This window comes from Saccoglossus kowalevskii, chromosome 7, assembly GCF_978046115.1.
Source record: "Saccoglossus kowalevskii chromosome 7, keSacKowa6.1, whole genome shotgun sequence".
NCBI lineage: Eukaryota > Metazoa > Hemichordata > Enteropneusta > Harrimaniidae > Saccoglossus > Saccoglossus kowalevskii.
This window is the reverse complement of record NC_140647.1, coordinates 27,789,439-27,808,381: the sequence shown is the minus strand read 5'-3', so window position 1 is coordinate 27,808,381 and position 18,943 is coordinate 27,789,439. Positions and strand designations below refer to the sequence as shown.

The following is an 18,943-nucleotide window of genomic DNA, read 5'->3' as shown; positions in this document are numbered from 1 at the left end:
ATTGTCACTTGTGTAATACGCACTGGAATACAATAAGTGGGTCTTTTAAAGGTGGAATTATTGAGTTTCATATAATGTGTACAAAAGTGTTATTCATTTTTAGGCTGAGATTTCGAGGGCAAACATTAGAATTGTGTGTATGTAGAGTTCATATTTGTTGATGAATGAGAAAGTTGATCATAAATCGCATGACAGTGTGCATTAGTCTATTATGTAAAATCATGAAGCTATTGTCCCATGGCACGATTCTTTTGTATTGCAGTGACGTATTTTGTCCTAATATTTTTCAAAAGTTGCTATTTTTAGAACAATTCCTTAGAAAACAATGTTAAAAGAATAATTTGATTTTTGATACAATTTGGGACAAGTACCCTATCATTAACAACATATTCTTTTCAGCATGTTACCAGGCTACATTTTCAGATATGGCATAGCATCTCTGTTATAGAAAGCCTTTGGTAAAAGCATTATAATGCTGTCAAAGTGTCCACCATCAATTAAAATGCAACTATAATGTTTTCAAAAATTAAGCTGGTGACCCCTACCTTTTTTTAGTTCAATACCCTTATATTGCCCGGAAGCACTATTTATTGAACAAGCCATGCATGGCACAGTCCCTGTTAGTTGTCAAATTTAAGATATATAGTTTTGTTAATCAGTTAAAGCATTTAAGAGATATGGCTTGAGAAGCCCAATCATTAAAACAAAATGGCCACCAGACAGCCATTTTGAATCCGATCTGAAAAATAAATGATGTGCATTAGAAACCTGTAATGTCTAATATATGTACCAAGTTTGAACGAAATCTATCCATAAATGCCAGAAATGCTTGATATTTGATGATTTTTTAGCACAAAAATGGCCACCATTCGGCCATTTTGAATAGGATAGTCAAACCAATATATCTGCCTATCTATGACATGATGTATAATGAATATTTAAAATTTGAACATAATCAGTGAAAACAAGTCAGACATATGGCACAAGAACCACATTCATTAAAACAAAATGGCCGCCAGTCGGCCATTTTAAATCTAAACTGAAAAACAAAATTATTTGCATCAAGGTCCCATAATGTCTAGTGTATATACCAAGTTTGAACAAAATCCATGTGTAAACAGCCGAGAAATGCTCGATTTTAATGATTTTTTAGCACAAAAATGGCCGCCATTCGGCCACCTTGAATCAGATCGTAAAACAAAATAATATGCATCAAGGTCCTATAATGTCTAAGTATATACAAGGTTTGAACAAATTCCATCTGTAAACAGTCGGGGAAATGCTTGATTTTAATGATTTTTTACCACAAAAATGGCCACCATTCGGCCATCTTGAACCAGATCGTGAAACAAATTGACATGCATATGTATAATATCATGTATGATGTATGTGTGAAGTTTGATTGTGATTGGTCCAGGCATTTCTAAGATACAGGCACAGATGCACGCACGGACACACAGAGGTCAAAACATAAGTCCCCGTTTTTGGACTGTGTCCGAAGGGGGACTAAAAATGAATAAACATTCGTAGTATTTGCATTCACGAACACATTAATCCAGATTCAGATTGTCATATTTTAAGTTCATTCAGGGTCAGACCAGCCTATTCTAACTTAATCCAAGGTATAAAACCATCATATTCTAACTAGGACATGCCATCTATTATTACTTCATCCAAATAAATGGCACTAGATTTAGGTAGGCAATGGCACAGTCAGCTGGAGCACACATGATAATAAAATAAATGCGATATTTACTATAAGGGGGCCACCCTCTTGAATGCGGCATAAAACTAAATAATCACGTGTGCACCAGCTGACTGTTGACAACGGTTTCCACTCTCAAACACATAAAAATACTGAACACAACTGATAAATAATATTTATTTGGATATATATATATACAGTGTTGACATACATATTGAGTTGATGGTACAAAAGTTCATGGATTTAATTTAAAAGAAAACCTCAATGAATGTAGTGGTATATTATCAATTTTTGTTATCGCACATTGAAATACTCAACCACATTTGACACATATCACGGCGTCTGTAAATGAGCTCACTTGTGTTGACTTCTGATACAGACAAAAAATGACACCTTTATTTCATGAATATTTGTTTGTTTAAGAACTAAATAAAAAAAACGAATAGTCACTGCCTGTTGTGAGACATTATTTCGGAAAATAGTAGAAATTGTCAGACAACCCATGATATACCAAGGTGTTGCTTTTAGCCAATCGCAATATAATTGACATATACTACTTTCATAATATAAAGTACAAATCAAATGCTTTTTTTAGCCAATCATTATGTCACATTTGGAAGTATAAAATAATACTGACCTTTTTTACCTGAAAAATTACATTGTTCTTTAAATTTCAAAAAATTCTTATCACAAAGACCTACTACATATACCTTGTGTGACAATGTCATTCAGTTCTGCTGCAATCCACGTACTCTTGCACAAAAAACTCATCAATATTGGCACAACGAAAAATACAAATGTGAAAAAAAGTGTTAATGAGTTCTATATTGAAATCTGATTTCATGGGTATATAACGAGTAAATACTTTGTGAGTAAAGCTATATAAGTATATGAAATAAACAAATCTGCATCAATACCATACATTTCATGGGAAAGGGTTTGTTGCTAAAAGTGATCATTAGATATTTTAATTAATATCAAGTAAATCACTAAGTCTCTTTTTAAATGTAAAAACAAATACCTGTCATCATGTAGTATTTGTTTGAATTTTCTGTAAGCAATGCATTTAATATGTTGGGGATTGTATTGAACATGACAGGCTTCAACGACTGTATCACTTGAAGCAGTCTCTCCCCTATGAAACTGTTTCTCGTCTTCTAACGTAAAATATTATGGATTTAATATTCCGTTCTACCTGGTTTTGAAGCGGCAGAAATGTGCAGGTGGTCTACGGGAACACAATCATTTGTCATATTCCTATCAGTAAGTGATAACAGAAATAACAGCCACCAACAGGTGTAGTGAAAAACGTCAATGCTTTTCAACGCATGCGGCCATGATGACAGCTACCCTTTAATACGTCGAGACACTGAGCAATAAGCTGCCAATGATTTGTGTGGTGTACAATGTGTTACAGATCAAAGTCCATTAAATAACACAGTCATACCTACACATGGAAATTGTTGAGTATATAGTAAACTCCTAACCCATGTAAAACATACAAAAAACTGCTACAAACCGATTACATATAGTTTGTGAACATGTTATCCAAATAAAAATGTACAGTAAAAAATATTCACTCAGGTTATGTGCTCTAAATGGCATTACTAAATGTTCCACTTAAAGAGCGCCATTCAACTCACGAGGTTACATACTCATTCATGTACAATGATGCTTTGTAATGAGGGAGTAGTGTACACAGTGCATAATGCACTATGACCTTAATCTTGATGTCAGTGATAGATTTCCTCAGCAATTGTCAATCTATCCCCCAAAAATGATCAAGGTCATATTATTGAGTAGTCATGAATGGTATAGTAATCTATACCATATTACTGTTACATTACACACAATAATACTATAACCATATACACTAAATAAAACTAAACAAATGGTCAACTCTAATCGTTTCTAACAACAACAAAAATTAAATGGTACTCCATAAAGATTAAAAACCAAACAGTATTTAAGTAGATATATAAATAGCCACTGCTGGAGGTAACCCTCATGTACCAATATATAATTATCACTAAACATCAGTAAAACAATCCAATAAGACAGAAAATCCTGAAAACATAAGTTAATTGTACACACAAAATTTACATATTCAAGATGGTATAAGAATATCTATTTAAAATATCTTTAAGATGATTAAGAATGCAGGCGTGTGAAAGCATAACATTAAGATTACTACAGCTAGAGTAGGAGAGCTTATTTGCTGCTACTGATCTGTAAAAATATAAGTGCTTAAAAATATCTTAAAAAAAGAACCAACTGGTAATATGAATTATGAATGAGTAAATGGTACCGTAAAATCTGTATTAGAAGCCGCATCCCTAATAGAAGTCGCACCCATTCTTTTTGAATAATTGAGAACCAAAAAATCATCATTTCTCATATGTGTAGATGCCGCGGCTTCTAATACAGATTTTACAGTAGTAGTACTTGTATACACTACTACTACTACTACTACTACTACAGTGATGGTTGTTTTTATATTTTGAGAATGCACAATATAAAAGCAATAAAATAGCTTAGCAGGAGCGACTGTAATATTCACATGAACGTAGACGAGTCTTAAATAAATGGTGTAGTGGACGTTGTCATGAACTGTGTTATCTGTAGATACATAAAGTTAAACAGCTGTAAACACTGTTAAAATTCTTTATAGGCACAATAATTGATTATGGTCAATTAACTAATCAATTTTCCTAGCAAACCAAACAAAAAGATTGTCTCACCATGCATTTTATATAACTATTATTGCAGTACAACAATTTTCCCATTTATTGATCCTATATTAGAAATAGTTTTGTTATCAGCATCAACTTCAGGATGATTGTGGCTAACATACTTTTGAAACTGGAATTTCCGGAAACTTTGTTTAATTTATAATCTTTTATAAAAACTTGAATAAGTATTGGAATTTTAATCAATCGTATTATGCCTGTCTTACAATTCAAAAATGGCTGCCAAATATCAAAGTCATTGTTTCCAATGAATCAAATTGTTATTTTTATATACTTTTTTGTCATTTATTTGATGAAACATTTACCTCTGGAAAATATCAGGAATTCATAGTACATTTAAAATTTCCACTTTTCTACTTCTTAGCTACATTTATCCTTAGAATGCAGTACACATGAACCAATCAGAACCACAGAGAGTAATCACAAGATTTAAATGGTCTTAGGGAAAAAAATGTAGATAAAGTACTGTAAATGCAATAATTATGCACAGAGGTTTAATTTTCTAATTGATAAGTAAAATCCGCTGAATCGAATCCTGTGAATATACAAACTTTAAAGATGAACGAATACATTATTTTTAAATATTGATACTGTATGTTGAAGACAAAAATGAATTATGATTTATAATAAACTAAAAATGCTTCTTTTGCATCACACAAAAGTATTCCTTCAATGAAAATGAAAAACATCAATATGCATACATGTATGCAATGATTGTAATAAAACAATTAATGTGCATGCGTACTAAAAAAAATTACATTGTTCCGCTGAATAAGGTTGTATGCTGCAAGAAGTGTTTTTGTTTTTAAATGTAATCATCAACATACAGTATCAAATAATTATACGCAAAATGTTCTTCTCTATATTGAATGTGATAAATTGCAAAGAATACTATTTTGAATTACAATTTGGCAATTTTTATCCCAAATAAAGTGGACAATTTAATAATATGTAATAGAAAATGAATAATTTTGCAAAAATCATAGATAACTCTTGCAAGTAAAGCTAAGAAAACTGGTTTCAGGGGTGAACAAAAACAAACAATATTTGACACTGTTTAAGTAGATGACCTAATCTAATTTGCATATTACAAATAGATGACCTAATCTAATCTGCATATTACAAATAGATGACCTAATCTAATTTGCATACTATGAGTAGCTAACATAAATGGGTTGCTGCATATAATATGGAAGGCATTTGCGATTTGCTACCGAGCTAGAACCAATAGCGAATTCTTGTTAAGGTGGTTTATACTTGCAACCAAAGTCAGCATTTTACTACTTACAAATTCTGCCTGTCATTTCTCTCTGTGAATTAAACAAAAAGGAAGATATTAGAATGATTCTTGTACAGGCGAAGACAGTGCTTTTATGTATGTTACAAAGCATCTTGAGAATTTGGCTGATTTGATAATTGATCTAACCACTGGGTTTTAAATTTACAAACATTCCAGTGAAACAATGAATTCCATTGTTATTCTACATGTTCACACGGATTTAATTGGGAACACACACAGGCTAGATTCTAAAGTAAACTCCATTTGAGGTTGGAGTTTTGTATCAATAGCTTCTCACAAGACAAACACAAATAATGAGAGTTTTCATAAAAAGCCTTGGAAGGGATTCTACTATTCATGAGAATGATGAAGTACATGTCCAACAACAATGCAAATAGCTTTTGTATTCACCCTATTCACAGTAGTACCACAGTACTCATGTGAATATCATGTGAATATAGTTATAATAAGTATACCAGTACCATATAAAACATTTGGTTTATGTGTACTTCTATCAGTGATAAATTGCTATTAAAGCAAGTGTGTTAGTTCTTCTTTTTACTGTCAATGTCACTTACCAGAGGTTCAAGTTCCCTCGGATCTACAAGTTTATACGCAGTTACAAAGTAATAAAAATGTTTATAACATGTGTTCACATGTGCTTCCTGTAAATAAAACAAATATTCAATCTTGTAAATTTAAGGTGAATATCCGGTGTAAAGGAGTATTTGTAAATTTATCATCAATATTTTTCAGTTTGAGAATCATTGCACATAACACACCAAGTCTTAGGGTATTTATACTGAATAGCAGTAAATGTATAAACTATAGAATGTGGAGAAAAATACTCACAGCTCCGATATCAACTACTTTATCAAAATGATGTATATAGACATGGACAAATACTCTGAATAGTCTTGTCAAAATCTTCTTGCAGACTGGAACAAAGTTTTTAGGGAATGGAACATCTGAAACAAGATAAATAAGGTTCAGTTACAATTCTTTTGTAGGTGATTTCAAAATATTGGAAAGCCACTTTCTTTCACATGCATTTAAATTTTATGTTTTTCAATTCATAAAAACGTCAAGATGAAAGTTATACTGCATCGTGATTTACACATGGACTGTAAAATTCATTCTGTGGTAAAGGTAATAAATTCAGTACACACAAACAGCTTTCCAATACCCTATTGTCTGACACTAAAAATAATTTTGATTTGAGAACAACAAATTATGTCACTTTTCACCCCAATGAATAAGAGTAATTTCAACTAATGAATTCTGAAAAAAATGAAAATCATTTAAAAACGAAGTGAAATTAAACATCAGTAAAACATATTGCTTATCATACAAAAAATATAGTATACATGTATGGATACGTTATAGTAACATATTCAATTGGGCAAAACAATATGATCAATTTTGTCATTTTTTATAATATTCCATGTTTGCCAAGGCAGTATTAGCCGAAACTATTTTAAACAACCATGCCGAAAGTTGGACAAGTTGCTCTTTGTTTTCAGTGTAAGGTATACCTTTAAAGATATGCAGTATTACTGCATGAATAATGTCTACATAACATGTAAGCCTAGGGTATTTAAATAAACACTGGATGTAGATGTATATGCCACTTACCAACATTGATGGGGAAAATATCTTCATTGTTGATATATTCTTCTACCCATTCCATGAGTAAGGAAATATATTTATTTGCTGGTACTTGTGTTGGCCTCTTGTATTTCACACCGTCACACCACATGTACTCATATTTGGGACCTCCCGACATAGTGGGACATGTGGTCGCATCACAGAATTCACATACTGTTCCATATATGAGATTTATGCGGTTAAAAAAATCAACAACTGAAAAAGAATTTTAAAATGAATTATTCTGAGAAATAGTCTTCATTCGCACATGAAAAATTAAACTTAAGTACTGGTAAATCATATTAAGTGTATACATTGCACTAGCATAATTCAATAATATTGTTATCGAATCATCACGATATAATCGGATGAAAAAGCATTATACATTTTGTACATGATACGTAGAAGTTTAATTATGAGTGAAATTGTTCATGTCGCTAGGAAACTATGGCCTCATGACTGCAAATACCAAACAAATAAACATCATAGTCAGCTTCTACATGTTCCTAAGAAACAAATGTATTCCCCAAACTAGAAACCTAAAATCCAATGTGTCCATGCAGCTACCATGTATCATTTTATTCATGCCTCAACATGGTCACTTTGCAAACTCAACTAATTTTGTCATGGGCAATAATGATATGCAAATAATTTACCATGTACGGCTATCCAATCATTATAGTCTTCTTCTGCTGGTAACTGGACAACGGATTTCAAATCTAACCCTGCGTTTAATGAAGCCTGTGCTTTTTTATGTAATTGATATCGCATAGTTCCAGGTTCAAATTTCTTCTTCGGACGAAATGTCTGAAACATAAAAAAAAAAAAATTCAAGAGACACATTGTTACATGTAACATACATTTTTTGTTTGTATCTGTACAATCAGGGGTCAATAGTGGTGATTGTGAGTTTGTCATAAAACAACCAAATATAAAAACTGAGAATATATACAGAAATCAAACTGTTATAGTCCATTGTTAAAGGTCAATTATTCAGATTTATTTTGTTGCAGGTGGAAAAAGTTGGCAGGATTTACAGGATTAAAAATAACATCAGTCATGTAGGCACCCCATTGGCTAGATACGTGTACTCCCTTCCATTGAATGTCTTGATGCAAGTCCTTAGACATGCTAAATGTGAAACAGGCTAGAGAGTGCAGACTAAATAAACAAACAAAATAAACACTGTTAATATATAATACATGTATGTGTTAAACAGCTCTACTAGTTATAATACATTGTACAATAATACATGTTCTACTGGTACATCAAAGGTTTTTATTTTTATTCACCCGATATATCATATTGCTGTTGATGGTTTCCTCTGATTTAAAACCAAAATACAAGTAGTGTTACATTGTACAATGTGCAGTACTAAATAATTATACAAACTTTTTTCAAGTTAAAATACACAAGTCATGGTGTATCGGATACATCAGTGATTTCAGATAAACCAGTTCAACATAATATACATGTACATGTATATTTTGCAGCATAAAAAGGGGCTGCCGGATTGAAATGTCAGTCTTGAATGTATATTGCTGACACATTTATTCAACAAATTTTTAGTTTAAGCTATAGTTTATAACTTATAAATTGAAACCAGGCAAAATACTTTCATGTGAAATTCTATGTAAACAGTAATTATTTTCCAAATATGAAAACAAAGTCATTGATGGATTAAATCAGGGTTTATTCAAGGTTCTGTGGTCAGAGAGACAGCAGTGACTGATGGCATGAGTTGAATTAATATTACCATAGTAACTGGAGCGTTAAGCCCACAGATGATGTATCTGTGTCAATCCATGTAAACAAACAGTACATGTAAGGTAGCCGGCTATCATTAAAATGTATCCCTGAATTTCCTGGACTTTTACCATATGGTTTTATATCATAATGTTGCTCACAAAATTCAGAAAAAATGTATGGTCATCAATTACTTTTCCTACAAAAAATTAGTCATCTGTGAAAATGTTTAAGCCATTGGGCCATCAGTTCCTATGGCAAAGGTGTATGCCAAAAGTGAAATTTCATATAGTGAAAAAAATAATATGTCGTTATAATGTCGTCCTGAATTATTGTGAATTTTGAATACTATTTATTTTTTATGAAATGTTTATGTTTTAACTTGAATTCTTATAGCAATTATAGTTCAACAATTTTGCATGTTTTCATACTGGGTTTCTATAACACTTTTAAAAACATGATAATATTTTGACCTTATTTAATAGGTTGAATACCCATGAACGAGCTTTAGTTGGTGCTTGACACAGTTTAATCCCAAACAGCTGAATTTAATCATGATTATTCTTTAACCTTGATACAGGTCATAGCTATGAGAACCTATCATCACTTTTCAACATATGTGTTTGAGTGTTAACATTAATTCTTTGGTTTGAGATGTAAACATAGCACAGACCACGTTAATAATTAATTCCCAGGTTGGTTAACCGCTGTCTACAGCATGTCACCATTTCAATTTTATGCATGCTGTCTCTGTAAACATATGGCGTGCATGCACGTAACAGCATCACAGGTGGAATGCATTCTGGGTAATTGTATGTCATCACGCAAGAAGACTTCTTAGCATACGTGCATTGACAAAAAATGACAGAAAGGAACTAAAAATTATTTAGATGCACAACAGGACATCAGCAATTTGCTGGTATTTTTTACAAAATGTCCTAATTTTGTTTAACCATTTAAGACAAAGGGCCTGAGTGTTCTTGAAAAATGTACTGCTTCACTCCAAAAATATGAAAAATAATTAGAATTGTCCCTAACGCTACATTGTAATTGAGATTTCGAAAACAAATTGTATGGTTCCTTATAACCAAATCTACCCTATTTTGACTGCCCAATCTTAAAAACAAAATACAATGGGCTTTGAGTGAGATTTTACAGAAATTCTAAACTTTGCAAAACTGGGTAATGTAAACAACTTTAAACATGATTTATGACACTCGTATCTGCAAAACAGTTTTTATACTTGTACATGTATGCACACAGTTATAACAAAGGAAAAGTCTTAACAAAATCTCTGCTTAACTACCGGTACATGTACCTGTACTCAATTTTTGATAAACATGTTACATTAATTTATATATTAACAGAAACCAAATAATATTTGAAACAAGATTATTAGACATGAATTTTCAATAATTAATAATTAATTAAACTACAGCATTATCAATACCAGCAAATTTGATGATGTCATTGCTTTAGTTCATTCGCAATAATGTATTCCTTTAATAGGATTTACAGAGGAAAATGCGATAAATGAATGGGAATATGTCTACAGAACACGGGTACAGAGAGGTGAATTTGTTCAGCTGTTTGTAGTGAGTAGTACATGTACATGCAAAACAAGATCAACGAAAGATAAACATGACTTCAGCGATGACTCCACAGTGAATGTCACATTCCAGGAAAACAGTTTGATTAAAAAAATTAAAGTATAGATGTTCTTGTGTGTATTTTATTCATACAGTCACATTAAAAAATGTTGACAGTTTTGTAATGTTGCTGCTTGTTTGGACTGTTGTATGTCTTCTGTTAGCATCACATGTGCTGACAGAGGTGTGTCTATGGTCAAAATAACTTGTACATTTTATGGTATTCAGCCAATGTGTCAATATGTAGATTTACTCAATGTTTGCAAATAAAGATCGTTATCAATCAAAATGCAGATATACATGTAGTTAGTATTTTTAACTCACAACTTCCTCTGGTAATATTATATAATAATAATGTCAGGTAATATACATGTACCTAGTGTAATCAATGGCACTGGAGAATACACAAATGTGTGGCAAACTTCAAGAAGAGAATGATCTTCCCAACATGTGCATAATTTGGTAAGACTTCATATACATAAGTGCATGCTCTACTATACGAGGAAATACGATACTCATACATGCAGTATTCCCCCCAGGTTTATTTTTAACAATTATGATAATTTACATAACAATTGAATTAGCATATTAAAGAATATGCAAAATTAAGTGTTAATTACCATATCTATTGTTATGATAACCAGAGACTAGGGTATGAATTCACATATACATCATATTTATGCCAATTGTAGTGAAGTTTCAGGTTAATTTTTATTATTAAATCATGGTTATCTTCATCATAATTATAAATTAACAAAATAAAATTACGTTTACAAATTCATTAAATCAACAGCTTTTTCGACAGTCGATAATTTAACACTGTGTCCATACGCCCAAATTATTGCGTGATTGAATATGGTTAATGTAATGCTTTAATTATTCACTGGGTTTTTATTTCACTAATTTCCCTGACAAGTAAAATCTGCTACCGGTAAATTAAATCTACGTGAACATGTAAAATAACAATTAAACAGATTGTTTCCTTGACAAATTCATGAAAATAAAAGAGTGAATATGCTCAAAATAGCGAAATTAATTTCGTACAACTACAAAGTCTGAACAACAAACTAGTAGCCAGAAAAAGGAAATAAAAACATTGCGGTTTAATGTTCAGTACAGACTTTGAGCCCATACACAAGGCAACGATTGAGATTTATTGAGAGCTATCAAATTATCGTTCGAAAAAAATACCTCCTTTGTGAGACGTGCTTTTGATACAAACCAAATATCGTGATCAACCCGGCAGGAAACTACCGCCATTTAGTCTTCCTTATCATCATTCGGTAAAAACAAAAAAAATTAGCATATTTACTGATTATATAATGAGTGCATAATTTGTTTAAAAATATCAAATGAGAATAAACATTGACTAAAATAGAAATCAACTGCTTTGTTTTATTTGAGAAAGATGGAAACCATTCAAAAGCGAATGTGAAACATTCCTGTCTGCTCGAGAAGACACTTGGAATAGTGTGCAAATACATTGTTTACAAATATTAGATCACATGCATAAAACAGAAAATTTATATCTTGACTAAAACTGACAAACTTCCTTGCTATTGCTGTCGAGTGTTTGCTTATTAGTAGGCCATAGATTAAGTGTAATCACTTAGAATCAAAACCGCTAGACGTGGGGGATTCAGCCTTCCGTTTCACTGCTCGTGGTGTCGCAACATCGGTAAAGATCAGTACTGGGTTGAACGGATGACCACCATATTTTGAATGATCATAAATAATTTTTGAACCCAATAGTAGTGAATCACTGTGATTATTACATATATCTCTTGCAATGTCTGGAACGCTACCGAAAAAGTCATTGGATTCACAGACCGACCAGTGAATACTAAATAATTGTCTAGGATCGATCGTTTCACAGGTATTGTTCTGTTTAGCCACCTCGCAGCCACGCCAATAAGTTTATCAGTACCGCTAAAACAGGCAATGTCTGGCGCTAATTACTTATTCATCCTTGCAAAACAATGGCCCACATAAGACAAAACCTTCATTGAAATGAATCAGAAACGACCCATCTTGAGGGAAACAGTATCAGGAAAAAAAAGCAGTATTGGACCTGATAGTGATACTCTTAAAAGACCTGGGGAGAGAACACTGCATACGTGTATGGTAACACTTTACTACATGGACTAATGAATTAATAGCATTACTATAATTGAGTATGTGATTGTTATCAGACATTTTTAATTAGTCTAGACCAGTCAGTACCTTAGAAATTGGCTGACCAACAAATACTGTGGAGTACTTTATTTTCGCTGGAATTAATTTTCGCTGAAAAGGCTTTTTGGGTGTTTTGTATGGAATTTATTTTCACTGATTTTGTATGCGATTAATGTGAAATGTAGAAAAAAAGTATATTCGCTGGATTTTATTTTCACGGAATCATCCCTTCAACGAAAATAGCGAAAATAAATTCCAAGCGAAAATAAAGTATTCTACAGTACTGCATTTCATAAACCACAACTATAAAATTACATGCATTTCAACAATATCATACTCATCCGATTTAGCACCGATTCCTCCACAGTGTTCTCCCTAGAAATTTTCCATAGAGTCACGGCTAATTTGCATAATAATTAGCCTATAATTTGCACAAATTAACATATTGTTTGTCATAAAAAAAAGAGAAATAAAACAAAACCAGTTTTCTCCTTTTTTTTCTATTTATTTTATGTACAATCTATCACTCTTTTGTATACAATAAAAGTGCACTGCATGTTTAGTATTGCAAATGTCTCACAGAAATACTGAGTTTTCTGTTTCTTTGCTTGGCCCATAAATCAGCAACTTCATAAAACCCTGCTCGATCCCGGTAAATTAAACATTGGGTTGATGATTCTCCGTGCTTGTCTTCCGTTTCTGTTTATTTACGGTTAGGTTCAACAACTATTACGAGTCACGATACTTGAGCTACTATGTTCAAGCATGGATGTACATCCATGGTTCGAGCAATAATAGTTTCTGGCTGAAATTATCCATCTTTATGGCATTTTTTATTAATCGATGTTGTCTGTTCAACACAATTGTGAACAAGTCAAGACAACGAAATTACGAATCATTGCCATTGTTATACCACGTAAAAATTGAGGCTTTTCCTCCAAGAAATAACACAAGTGATACGTTTTTTTATTAGAATTCTTACGTGGGTGAGCCATTTTGGATTACGATCACGAGGTCAAAATTATTTACATTAAAAAATATATATTTTTCACATTTTGATCTCAAAAAACAAATACAATATCAAAAATAGTATCCTGACAAAAAACAAAACCTAGAATAATAGTAAAATTACATTTCTAAAAATATAATGGAAATACGTTTCGTACACACTGGAAACATGTGGCTTTTGACCCCAAGTGTGACTATATCATTTGCATATGAATATACGTTTGGCAAAGAGCGTTTGACACCGGGGCTTACGGCTTTGTCTTTATAGAACTGCTTTGTTTTTTAAAATGATATCCAATGAAAAACAACAGGGGATTATCCTGGGAAATTGGCGTTAATACCATGCGTTTGTAGATTTAACTAGTTAGCCAGGAAACTTTACAGTCTATGAGAGACTTAAGAAATCAGATCATGGGATAAATAATAGCATCGTGGAGGAAAGGAAATGCATAGCACCGCGGGCAAATCCGATATCGACGCAGCCAGCGACACTGTTTTGGACTGGGAAGAACACTGCCCCACTTTTGAAAACCTGGTCTTTGACCTTGGTTTGACAATTTTCCCAAATACATGTACTGCTAAATGAATTTATATAATACAGCACGAATATTGACTGAAGTGAATATGTTTTGAATGCATAGATGGTAACTTTGCATAAACTATGCTTTGACGATGACTTGTTAACAACCATGAAATTCCAGATTCAGTTTACTTTACAAAAATTGCTAATTACCAGTCTTTTTTTAAAGAAATTATGCCATATTTTGTTACAAAAATCAATTTTTACAGATCAGACATCAACAGCAATAATACAATTTTGCAATTGCATAGATGGTTACCAGAATGCCTTCCGAAATTTATGGAGTTGGTAAACACAGCATTCTGATTGGTTATTAATTAAGAGACTTGACCAATCAGGTCAAAGGATGTTCTTGCGAATCAAATTGGGCAAGAAAATACCATTGCTTTGCATCAATAGTTTGCATACTATCGAACACATTCAACAATGAAGATAATGATGATGCTTTTGACTATTTTGTGACTGTGTTCATACGGATACTATTAATTTTAACATCGTGGATTCAGGTGCAAATGTGCATATTTTTAGTGACCATTTCTGTTTATTTATTGTAAAAGTATTTTGCAATTTTATTCTCCCCAAATAGACATAATAATTCTCTCAATCTGGCACATGATAAATTAAAAGGTCATTTTCATATTTTTGAAGGGTTGCTCAGCTAAGTGCCCACCCTCTAAAACACATGAATTTTTGAGCTGATTACCCTGGGTACTAAGTTGGATGAGTATGGTACATGATGTATAAGTTTCTAATGCTTCCCATACAACCAGTAAGTAATTAGATGAAGCACAGTGTTTATACAACTGGGATACATCTTGTGCAGTCATTGCACAATTAAAATGTGTGACGCATTGTAGCCATACATTGTGTATCTAACACGATACAGTACAGTGATTATAGCACCTTAGGACATATAGCATATAGTAACAATAATGCAAATAGCATTCTTTTTGCAGTGTTCTCCCCAGCATTCAATTTGTGTGCGGGGCCGCCAAGCTGCTTTCCCTGCCCGCCACTGTGGTCTCAAGCAGCTACGGTGATTAGTAAGACCGCCACAGTGCTTTTTTCATTGTTCATCCTGTGAACTGTATGTCGAAAAGAAAGAAAGAACTACGTAGCTATCAGGGATCTTGCCACACTTCCGACCAGGACTATTGTCCGATGTACCGACCGACACGCATCCTACCAGTCATGGATTATAATTTGTAAACAATAGACGCAGTCGCACAATGTGGTAGTGGCTTATAAACAATACAAGTTAATTTTGTAAATACTTTGACGATCGACGCAGTCTTTAGATTGAAAGCTAAAATTCTTTCAAAATCAATTCCACCCCGATATAACATAGGCAAAGCGGGGTTCACGATTAGTTTACGCTACTCGTAAAACGTGTTTATTGCGTGACTGGCTAAAATACATTTGAACTTTTATCATCGCGAATCGTAAAAACTCTTCTTTCAGGACTTCTTTTACCTTTTAAAAATTGCTTATCACCTATTTCGAAAACCATTAAGCAGTTTTTATCTGAAATCCATACCAACACATCGTGCTACGAAATTTGCTTTACTTCCGCAATGTAATTTTTATGATCACTACCATTCGGAAAACTCCGGGTTCTCCCGGCATTCTGATTGGTTAATGGCGTTTTTGACCCATCGGGTCAAAGGACACATGCCGGTCAACTAATACGTCACAATTATTGTGGCAGTCTGTGTTTTTCGCTGAAGCGATTGAGTGATCAAAAATAATCGCTCCCGATAAAACTAAATCAAATTTTACGTTTATTTCATATAAAAAAGAAGTAACATTTTTTGCATGGCATGACCATGGAGGTAAAAAGAGAAGGAGTCACAGCCAAAATAATCCTCCTAAACTTCTTTTGTTTTAACCAAGTTTAATCCTATAATTCCCTTTGTCTTATCGTCTTTTCACCCCAGGATCGTCGCCGACGCATCATTTCTCTCAAGCATTGCTGCGTACAGTACGCACTCCAAGGTCTTGTTTTACAGTGTCGCAGTAAAAGCCAAAGGACATAAAGCATGCGCAGATCTTTTATACGCAGAGGAATCGTGTTTGTGAGAACGGGAAAGTTGGAATTTTGAAAATCGGAGTATTTCTTGTTAAGTTTATGTAATTTTTCGTTTTTCAGCACATTTTCCGTTGTATTTTTGAATCGGTAATATTGGAATGTTTCAAAACCTTGCTAGTACTGTTTTTTAGTCCAAAACAAAGATCGTTTAATGTTCCTTGCAATGGTGCATGACATGGACCGCACCGCATTGTACCGGATACTGAAGTTTGAGATTCGAAATGACACTTTTTGAAGTTTATAATATATCCCGTGTATGTCCTACTTCCTATGGCAGTGCGTCAATTTTCTTTATACACCATGTACAAGAAAATCGCTGCATTTTTTTGTTTTCGTGCAATCATTTTGTTCACAGCATATGCACAAAAATTCTTCGTCTGTAATATGTTCTTCGATTTCGTTTACGTCTTCTGAATTTAAGGATATAGCAGTTTTAGCATCGTAGTCAAACTTGTGCGCGTTATCGATCGTGGCCATATTTGTTTATAAGAATTCAACTAGAATTGTCACGAAAATGCCGAGTGCTGCCGAAGGCGTCCGTAGTATGCTAATACATGGTAATCCTCACTGCGCTAAGAGGAAACTGTTCTCCTTGATCCGTTCGGCAAATAAACTCCCTGATCTATGTGCAAACAGCGGCGACCATCCTGGTACCTCTGATCTAAGCTTGGCTGTGACTCCTTCTCTTTTTACCTCCATGGCATGACTGAGTAAGAGGAATTATTGGTATAACCGGAGTATAACATGGCGAAGTTAAGTCACGTCGTAACTTTGATGATCGTTTGGAAGTTTTATTTGTTCGTTCATTACTGTAAATGTAAACATTGTAGAAGCTGATGGTACGAATAATGAACAATTTTTTGAAGGAGAATGTTTTTGTAGTAAATAAGATTATGGAAGTCAAGAACATATTCATGGCTGAAACGTTTCAAATGCGTTTCATTTAGCCTTTATAATTTATTTGTTTGTTTGTTTTTAATAGTCTGCAGCAGACTATTACTTCTAGAAATTACTTCTAAGAATCAGATCAATTGTGCAGAGCACAGGAAATGTATCATAATATTTCATAAGACAAGGAAGTTACCGAGTCTGTGCATGCATTGCCACGGTAGTGGTGGAAGAGAAGTAAGGGAACCACGGCGAAGAATGGAGGAATAACATTGAACTTAAGACATTTTAAAATCAGACGAGGCATAATTACTTAGTTCATAAATCTGCGAATTCACTTCAAGAGCTGGTTAGAACTATGTTTTTATATGACGATCGTTGTTGCATTGGTGGCCTAGATTAATCGGCCGCCTTGTTGATCAGGAAGTACGAGCGTCACTTGTCTTCATCCAGAACGAGATAAATTTGCAATTTTACGTCGTTTGTAGAAACTTAATAACCCCAATTACATACTAACCGACACCCAATTACAATAACAACGGTAATGGTGGGTAATAAAGGATAAAATGGCCATTTACCTTGTCCCGCTGAAAAAACTTGCCGAAACCCTCCATCTTGGTTACATTAACTGCGCATGATCCAAAATGCTAAAAATAAGTACGTGTTGACGACCACCTAGCTTAGTGGAAATTAATTCACTATCACCTGATCTGACCCACAAATGCGACTTTGTATTGCGAAACGGATTGATGTAATTCAGACGAAAATAATTGAATGGATATCACCGAGGTCGTATCGGCTGGAAAATAAATACATCAATTATATTATAATACAGCTGACACGAAGACCAAATATGGATTTAACATATATTAAAGCCTCAGGCATCAGAGGTACCTCTACCTTCTCTACAGGTACTTCCGCCGGACGTCAACTCGCGGATGTTTACGGCCCCGGAGACTTATAATATTGTGCGATCATTTGATTTTTTTGACTGGGTATATATATATATATATATGCTTAACTCTCCAATGTCATTACTAGCGGTTATAGCATATTTGCTAGGAAATGAGCATAGCACTTTTTAAATATTAGTAAACTATGAAATCGTTGTATTTCCGAGTCTGTTAGACTTCCCGAAAACTCCGATCATACTATAACGGAAATATATACTTGTAATAGTAGAAAGCCCGGAACATACTTGCTTGAACTTTACTGTCTCGCTTGAAACTGGGAATAGACAGACCGGTAGGCAGTTTGTAATTTGATAATGTCCCGGGATAATGCTCCGGGGAAAGTAATGTGATGTAATGTAATATGTCTAACATAACCACTGGCACTATGGTATATTTATATAAAAACGTAGTTTAAAAAAGCGGGGGAGTCGTCACCTGTGCATTCAGCAGACTGCCATAGCGTGTCGTTGTTTA

The 18,943-nt window shown here is 33.4% G+C and overlaps 1 protein-coding gene across 2 annotated transcripts; it reads right to left on the bottom strand.

Annotated features, from left to right (window-relative positions):
• Positions 1 to 1,866: 1,866 nt before the first annotated feature.
• On the bottom strand, positions 1,867 to 18,155 carry LOC100372881 (MOB kinase activator 3B-like). 2 transcript variants are annotated; one of them, XR_014929919.1, is made up of 7 exons: positions 18,095 to 18,155; positions 8,038 to 8,188; positions 7,370 to 7,597; positions 6,587 to 6,702; positions 6,313 to 6,399; positions 5,590 to 5,765; positions 1,867 to 5,557 (listed from the first exon to the last, which is right to left on the bottom strand). XR_014929919.1 is itself a non-coding variant. In XM_002736392.4 (6 exons), exons 1-6 carry the CDS (start codon positions 18,128 to 18,130, stop codon positions 5,736 to 5,738), a joined length of 648 nt encoding a protein of 215 aa, XP_002736438.3. In that variant the 5' UTR covers positions 18,131 to 18,155; the 3' UTR covers positions 1,867 to 5,735. The 2 variants fall into 2 exon arrangements, 1 of the variants encoding a protein (XP_002736438.3); XM_002736392.4 differs by having other exon boundaries at positions 1,867 to 5,765.
• Positions 18,156 to 18,943: the final 788 nt, after the last annotated feature.